Raw genomic sequence first — 8552 nt, forward strand, 5'->3', positions numbered from 1 at the left:
GATCCAGGAAAAACAAAACAAACAGGGTCTTCGAGAACCTTCAGTGAAACAGTTCAAAGAAGTTAAAACATTATGTCACAATCAGCAACTGCGTGGACCTCTGGAGGAGGAGACTTCGAGTTCTTTGGGTCCGTGATAAATCCTACAGAGCTAGCTCTGTGACCATGACCTCTAGCGTCACTCCTTCCCGTGCCCAAAGTGACGGTGAAAGTTTTCTTTCCATCTATCACCATTCAGCTATTTGGTGGCAAATTTCTACCCTGTCCAGAATCCTAAGGCGTCCCCAATTTGGGTGGACCCCAGGGACAACAGTCTAAAGAAATCTGAGACTCTGAGACTAAACTCTTAGTAGCCCCTGCAGCACCACGCACCAGTATTACTGTTAGACCCTTGCTGCCCTAAGTGTGGTCGGCAGGTGGGCAGTGTTCCCATCATCTGGAAATTTCTTAAAAATGCAAATTCTTGACACTCTTCCCCCATTGGAACCCACATGTTAACAAGATCCCAATGGTTTGTGTCATTAAAAAGTATGAGAAGCTCATGTCGAGACTAGTGGTTCTTCAACCTTGGCACGTATCAGAATCTCCTGGAGGCAGCCACTGCTCGTGCACCTGCCAGGGGGGACGCAGTCTGAGAACCACTGCTCTGGCCCTAGAGCTAGATGATTACAGAGATTAAGTGGATCCTATCCCATTTGCTGAGTACGCTGGAGAATAACCACATCTTCCAGCTCAGCCTGAGACAAGAGTCCAGGAAAACTAAAACTCCTCAGGGGCTGGGACCATGGCCTCCTCCCCTGAGTTGTTTAATATTGCCTCTTGTTTAAACAGAGCTGTGGACGAAAGGTTCTAGGGCCTCTGTATCAAAGCCAGAGTAAATTTATGGCAGAGGCTCCATCCGGGAATGTGTTTTCTCCACCTTTAAAACAAACAGACCCGCGGTGCCACAGCCAAGAGCTATGGTCCTGGGAGGGCCCTACCTGGGAATGGGGTAGGATGGGTTGGTGACCCTGCACCGCCCCTTCTGTAGAGTGTTTTATAAAGGCCCTTCAAGTTCAGGGCTTTTGTCTTGAGTCCTTCTTGGGAATGCTCAGAGCTCTAAAGTCTACTTGTGCCCTACATGGCCCAAAGTCCACATACCTTGGTACAGAGACACACTGTGGAACACACCAAGGCCAACCATAGCCCTGGGACTCTAACTCAAAGTCTGTACACTGTTGGATCCTGCTGCCCTTGTGTTATGAAGACACACCTAAATGCATAGAAAAGAGACTTTAGACAAGCAAAATTATCTTCAAGTAGAAATATTTAACCAAAAAGGACGCAAAAGCCTTTCCAAATAGTAGAGATGAGTGTCAGCTGGTAAGAGGTTGATCCACTCTTCCCTCATCACCCATTGGATGGGAGGAGGCAAATTATTTTCGCCAAGATTACATCTCACGAATTTTGAATTTATTTCATAAATGGGGTTCAAACAGAAATAATAACTGTCATTGTAGAATGCTTATTATATGTCAGGATCTGTGCTAAATGTTTATAGGCATCACTTCAATCCTAAGTATGAGGTAATATCACCATTATCCTCATTTTACAGATAGAGAAACAGAGAAACAGAATTATGACATATGTATTTTGCTCAAGGTTACAAAGGCAGTTTGATATCCAAACCTGTGTTCTCAACCGTAGCCCAAATGAGACAGGTTACAAAAACAACAGCTTGGTGTGGTAGGGAAAGAGGTGGCCGCGCTCTGCTCCCGCCCCGTATTCCCTCATAGGGAGCCGTACTACCATGCAGCTCTCTGCTCTCAGTATTTCCAATCTCTCCCAAGTCCATTCCCTGCCCGCTTCCTACCCGGGGTAACTAAGAAGTTCTTCCCCAGTTCTGGTCATGAGAGACAGACCAAAACATGGACGTGTCCTGGGAGGGAATGGTCCTGGGGGTGCACGGCCTTTGAAAGATGGGTGGAATACTTGAAGTAGGACGAATTTGACTGAGCATTCAAAGTTACAGTTAGTAGTTGAAAGAAATGGTGGGGGAATTGTTCAGAGAATGTTGTAATAGGGACTCCGGGAAGAGTGTTGTGTCTAAATACCTGGTGTCTACTTACTAAAAGCCCAGCCCAACTTGGAATCGTGCGCAGGCACCATCAGGTACATTAAGCATTCATGGACTGGCGTTGCTCTAAGCCTAAAGCATTCATGGATTGGGTATATTTTGGGGGAGGCAGCACAGTGCTAACCCAAGCACTAGCTCATCGAGTTCCTACACCCCACCACCTCCACAACGGAAGACTTCGGTGCCCAAGGCTTTGCTAGCTCCGTAAAAAACCACCATCCAGAGCACTCTCATGGAGGGACCTCAGGTGGATCTGTCCAGGGACCAAAGTGGCAAGTTACTTGCTGCTCTCTCCGTGCCATCTAAAAGGCCTGCAGCTGCCATTCTCTGGCACTGAGCTGGCTGGGCCAGTCAGGGTCAGCCTTGAGGAGAGGTTGGCATATCCAGACTTTTCTACCTGGGCACTGAACTTCTGGAGTGGCAGGAATTCAAAAGGCCATGTTGGTTCCTTTTATGTGGTCCATTCAATCAGTGACAGGTTTGACCCATTCAGAGGTGTCCGTTCAGGGTGGTTCTCCGCCACCACCACACCTTTAATCACCTTTAACATTCTAGCAGACATCTTCACTCTCTTTTCCTTTGCATCTTTTTTAACATAGCTAAATTCACAATGTATATTTGAATTTGTGTCTTGTTTTTCTTTTACCGACTTATGAGCATTTTCCGTATTAATTACGGAATTAATTAATTAAGTGTATTAATTACTTTTCATAAGCAACAAATAATCTTGAGTGAGGTAAGTAAATTTATCCGCACCCTTGGTTTCTTCATGTGTAGAATCAACAACTGGATCATGCAACAGTCACCTGGAGAGCTTTTAAAACACAGATTGCTGGGCCCCACCTCCAGAATTTCTGATTCAGTGGGTCTGGAGTAGGGCCTGGGAATTTGCACTCCCAACAAGTTCCCAGGAGATGCTGAGGCTGCCAGTCAGAAGACCACACTTGGAGTACCAGTGAAATGAGGAGATCGAGTTGTGGGATTTCCAAGGTCACTGCTGGTTTCAAAATCTAAGTGTTTGCATATTTTTCAAATTCTTTGAAAAAACCCAACCAACTTTTAAAACACATGACTTTTCTAAACTTTAACAAAACCTCATGATTTTTTTTAAATACAAAAGAATATCATCTACATTTAAAACGAATTGTTCCCACTAGTAACTCATGCATTCCATACTTGCTTCTCTTTGAAGTTACCTGGATTTTTAGAAGAATATTTTTAAAGGACAGTTAGACTTATATCTAATACTTTATTGTTTTTCTTTACATAGTTCCATATGTATTGAAAAGCTGTGCAGAATTTATAGAGACTCACGGCATTGTGGATGGAATTTATCGGCTTTCAGGAGTCACCTCAAATATACAAAGGCTGAGGTAAGCTGAAAGAATAGCCCCCAAAAGAATTTTTCCGCGATCCTTCCTCTGTGCATACCTCTGTCTGCCGGGATTGGGGGTATGAAAAACCTGAAGGGGTTGAGGGAAGGGTGGCAGAGCAGATCAAGTGTGATGTTTTCAGATGCCTAACTGTTCTTAATCTAATCAGGAAATCCTCTAGTCTGATGTAATTCTTTCCAACAAAAGCTGCTGAGGGTTTTTAATCTGTTTCTTTGTCTTGTACCAGGTTTATCCTTCTAAGGTGGATTCAGTTGAACTCAAAAGATTTAAATCACAAGTTGGAACAACATGATTCATTATCATTCCCTTGCCTGCCCAGAGCTCAGTTAGGTCAGAACTTGGAGATGATGTGATGATGTTTTCTGTGGGCCCACACTCAACATTTGATAGTTCACTTGGTCAGGAAATAAAAAATCTGCATGATCGTGCATTTCTCTCAATGAGGTTGATATTTTAAAAATTATGGGTAGATGAACTCTTTCCAATTCTATAGATTTATCCTAAATAATTCTAAAATATATCCTAGAATTTTTAGGAAGAAATTTCTATCCCATAAAGAGTACAATAACCTTCACACAACACACAGATATGTATGTGTATGTTTTATATGTATTATATATATATAATAAAGGGAGTAAATATATAGTATATTTACAGAGAGTTTTATCAGGTGTTATTTTTATATATTTCTATGTTTAATTATAAGTGTAGACTTTTAAAACAATAAAAACATTCATGTTACCAGATTAGTCCATTAAGTTTAATAGATTGTCCAGTTAATTCATCTTCTCTCTTCTTCCTCTGATTTGGTTTTCTGCCCCTCGTCCTCCCATCACAATTGTAATGACAGTCTACAGAAGGAATAAGACATCCTTTTTACTCCTGGAGAAGTGGTGGCTGTTGAAAACAAATTGCTTTGTTACAACCATCGATTTTAACAGCTCTACGTACTTACATAATTTCACTAATTTACCACTGTGACGTTTTTTAGAGTTTCAACAGCTAATAATTTTTAGTGTTTTACCCTTAGCTCCGAAGTAGACTACACAGTAGTTGGTATGGGGGGAGAACCCTTGGGCAATAGCCAGAATCTTTTTCATTAAAGGACCGACCTTAGCCTCCGCCGGGAAATTTTGGCTACATAAATGGATAAGCTCCAAATTTGTTCTCGTTCAGCTCTTCTGCTCTCTTAAAAACAAAAACACCAAAACACACACACACAAAAAAACAAAAAACAAGCCCGTGAGTTTATAAGGCGCTGCAAGGTTTTCTTTTCAGGGCCCCACCCAGCTCCTTTCAGGTTCCGACAGCATCAGGGATTTCCCCACCTTTGTTAAAGGGCCAGAACCAGGTGACAGGAAGCCGGGCAGGGGGCTGTTTTGAAATGCTGGCTCTGAGAGTCGCGTTGAGTTTGCCACTCTGCGGCTGACCAAATGAATTCTCTAACTTCTCCTCTCCATGAAAACTCCAATTTGTCATTTTTTAAACAGGTTTTTAACTTGTAAGTAAATTTTATTTGAAGCAGTGTACTCACATCACCTTGGTCAAGAAATGTTTTTTAATAGAAACAAGGCCTGGAATCTGATGTTGTTCCCAAACACCTCACTATACACTGTTTACAAAAAGATATTTCTACTCTCATCTATCCTGTGGGAGTCACTATCAGGCAGCCTAGGAGGGTTCGAGTCTCCAGATAAAACAAGTTTGTTGACATGAGTATATGGAGATGAATGATAACAATCTGACTCGCCCTGGTTTTGGTCTCTCCTCCAAGGAAGAGAAGTTCATTTGGAACAGTGTTTTGGAAGAACTGGAATCTCAACAGGCTTTTTTGGCAAATTGCTTTCGTATTTCCCCACTGTACATAACTGAAACTGGGACATAATGCCCCAAGAAATCCATTTGTAAATGGGCATGACATTTTTTGAATGACAGCAGCTTTCACAGAGAAGATCCAGACCTGAAGTGGAAGTCTTCCCAGAGCTTCCTTGTGCCTGGAAGAGAAGGTCATTTTGATCAAGGTCAAAAATAGAGTCAGATCAGCAGTTTAAGGTCTTTTTACCCCTAAGCAGCCAAGTGGTTGCTGACACCGAGCACATGCTCTCAGGATTGTTATGTCTCTGTCTGTGTTGTTTCAGGCAAGAGTTTGGCTCGGATCAATGTCCAGATCTGACAAGGGAAGTGTACCTCCAGGACATTCACTGTGTGGGCTCGCTCTGCAAGCTCTACTTTAGGGAGCTGCCCAACCCCCTCCTGACTTATGAGCTCTATGAGAAATTCACGGTGAGTGTTTGGATTTCCATTATGGTTATTGGGTGGGACTACTGGATGGGCCAAGGAGAGTTTCAACATTAAAATAACAATAATAAAACTCAACAGATGGTTGACATTATCTTAGCCAGGTAATGGAAGTAGGATGCTAGAGTGAGGGAAAAAAGGTAGTGGGTCCATTGGCTAAATTTTTCCTTTCTTAGATTTTCAGAATCATGTTTATTTGTTTCAAGAGCAAGATTAGAACGATCTCTGTGCTTACTTAACCAAATGTGCCTCATTGTATAGGGGGAAGCTAAGCACCAGAGATGTGAAATGACAGGCCCAAGGTCACACAGCAGGACAGGAACCTAAGACTCCAGATGTACGCCTACTGCTGGTTCATTTTCATCAGGCTTCTCCTTCTGTAGTTCTTTTGGGGGTTGGGGAACGAGGTGGGCAGGCAGAGAAGGGAGAGAGAACAAACCCAAGTCAAGGGAGAGATCAGAAAGCTGGAAAGAGGAAAGAATCTGGGCAATGCAGGTGAGAGGAAGGGCAGGCTGGGCCCGTGAGTTGGGTTGGTGGAAGGTGGATGGGCAGAACATTTTACTAGCAGCTCTGTGGTTACCAAGTAGGAGCACCTGTAGGAAAAACAGAAAGGATAAATGCTGACAGGATGTCTGTAGAGACAGTATTAAAAATCTGGCTTGAACGTTTGGCTGCTGGGGTGGAGGTGCAGAGTATGTGGAGAGATGGATTTAACCAAGACTGAGATTCGGCTAATAAAGGGGGGTGAGGAAGATGAGGGTGTATGCAAGAGAGTGACTGAAATAGTTGACCATGGAATTTTGTCTGGATAAGAGCGGAAGTGAGGCTGTAAGGCAGTGAATAACAGTGAAAAAGTATTATTGATAGATTATTCATCCCAATGAGGTCAATAGACGGTTAGAGTGGGGTGGTCAGAGGGGATGTTTGCAATTAAGATTATGGAGGAGTTGCAATTATTGATAAAGACCAGATCTAGGCTCTAACATGGGAAGCCATCTTTCTCATGGCTCCTATAATAAACTTATTTTGAGCATATAAAAGGTTCTTCAATTCCAAACGGTATAGGAATAAGTGGATGCATTTTAAATGTTGGATTTGGACCACTAAAATATATTTAATAGTTTTCGATAATAGAGGGGAACACTCATAATGATAACTGGAAAAGAGCAGATGCATAATTGTGTACTAAAATATGATTAAAGAGAAAGATGTTCAAAGGATGAATAGCCATTTCTTTCAATGATGAGATTATAGTTTTTCCTGCTTCTTTAGACTTTAACATTCAAAATCTCATCTACTAAAAGTACATTAATTTTTTAACGAAGACTATTAGGTCAAAAGATAAAAAACTTGGGCCTAGAGGTTGATTACTAGAGAAGCCAACATACACCATCTGATGTGAAGTGTCAGGGGTTTGTGGACCCTGAGAGATCTAAGGGGACCTCGAGATCTAAGGCTGAAAACAAACGAGCCTCTGCGCTGAGTGGCTAAGTCAAAAATAATGGCAGCCTCTAACCATTGAAACCATAGAGGAGTCTTTCCTGGGAACCAGGAGGAAAAGTTGTGGGTCTCATGTGAGTCTGCCAGATTATAATCACCATCACCATATGTGATTATTTCCTCACTTTAAAAGTAATCATATTTGGTAAAAGACAGTTTGGAAAATGGAGGAAAGTAGAAAGGAACTTTGTCTCCTCTCTTAAAGACTAAAGACAGCTACCGTTAACATGTGGGTAATTCTTTCACTCTTTTATTCCTCACATAGTGTTTTTGTTGTATTTTGTTTTCTCAAATCAAAATAAAATTTTGTTGCAAAAATGAAAGCAATACAGAAAAGTGTAAAAGAGAAAGTATAAATTGCTGGAAATCCCACACCACAGGCATATCTGCTGCTAACATTTCAGGAGACATCATTACAGATCTCTCCCTTGCCTCTCTCTCTTTCTCAAGCTCTCTCAATCTGTCTCTCTCTTTCTCTCTCCCCATTTTTCCTTCTCAATACTATATATCGCTGCTTTGGAATGTAACTCAACAATGGGACCATCTTTCCATGCTAACAGATAGAGAAACATTATTTTTGCAGAGTATTTTCTTGTATGTGCAATGAATTTCTGAAGCCAGTTTCCTACTGACAGACATTTTGACTTTTTGTTTCTTAACACTTTGCTTTTATAAAACAACGTGATAATAAATATTTTTGTACATATATCTTTATCCTTTTCTCTGTTTATATCTTTAGGAAAAAATCACAGATTTAGATTTATTGTGTAAAAAACTCTTTTTTAAAATTTTGTTATGTATTGTCAAATTGTTCTCCAGAGAGATAAGAATGGTCTTTTCCCTACAGCCTCACTAACAGTCGGTATTTCTAATTTGTTAAATTATTTGCCAATCTGAATCAACCAAAAATATCTTATTTTTGTTTCATTTTGTGCATAAGACTTTATTGTCTTTTTCTACAGTTTTAACCTTATAATAAAGATGACAGGAGATTAATATTCTTTAATTATACAGAAGTCCTACCTATTAATAAAAAGAAAAAAAAAACCCACATAACAAAAACCACCTGCTAAACAAATGAGCAAAGAGCTTCAACGATTCATAGAAGAAATATAGTTTTTAAAAAATTACAAATGTACCTGAAACTGATGTAACATCGTCTGTAACTACACTTCAATTTTTTAAAAAAGTCAGGTAGACAGGTTTTTTGTTTTTTCTTTCTTTCTTTTTTTTTTTTTTTTTTTT

The 8552-nt window shown here is 40.7% G+C and overlaps 1 protein-coding gene across 1 annotated transcript in view; it reads left to right on the forward strand.

Annotated features, from left to right (window-relative positions):
- The window catches only part of ARHGAP31 (Rho GTPase activating protein 31), a 101306-nt gene that overhangs the window by 56611 nt on the left and 36143 nt on the right, over positions 1–8552 (forward strand). Inside the window, exons 2-3 of the mRNA XM_040621295.1 lie at positions 3386–3488; positions 5648–5792. Of these exons, the coding sequence (XP_040477229.1) occupies positions 3386–3488; positions 5648–5792 (248 nt within the window). The remainder of the gene's footprint in view (positions 1–3385; positions 3489–5647; positions 5793–8552) is intronic.

This window comes from Ursus maritimus, unplaced genomic scaffold (assembly GCF_017311325.1).
Source record: "Ursus maritimus isolate PB19 unplaced genomic scaffold, ASM1731132v1 scaffold_4, whole genome shotgun sequence".
NCBI classification, from domain to species: domain Eukaryota; kingdom Metazoa; phylum Chordata; class Mammalia; order Carnivora; family Ursidae; genus Ursus; species Ursus maritimus.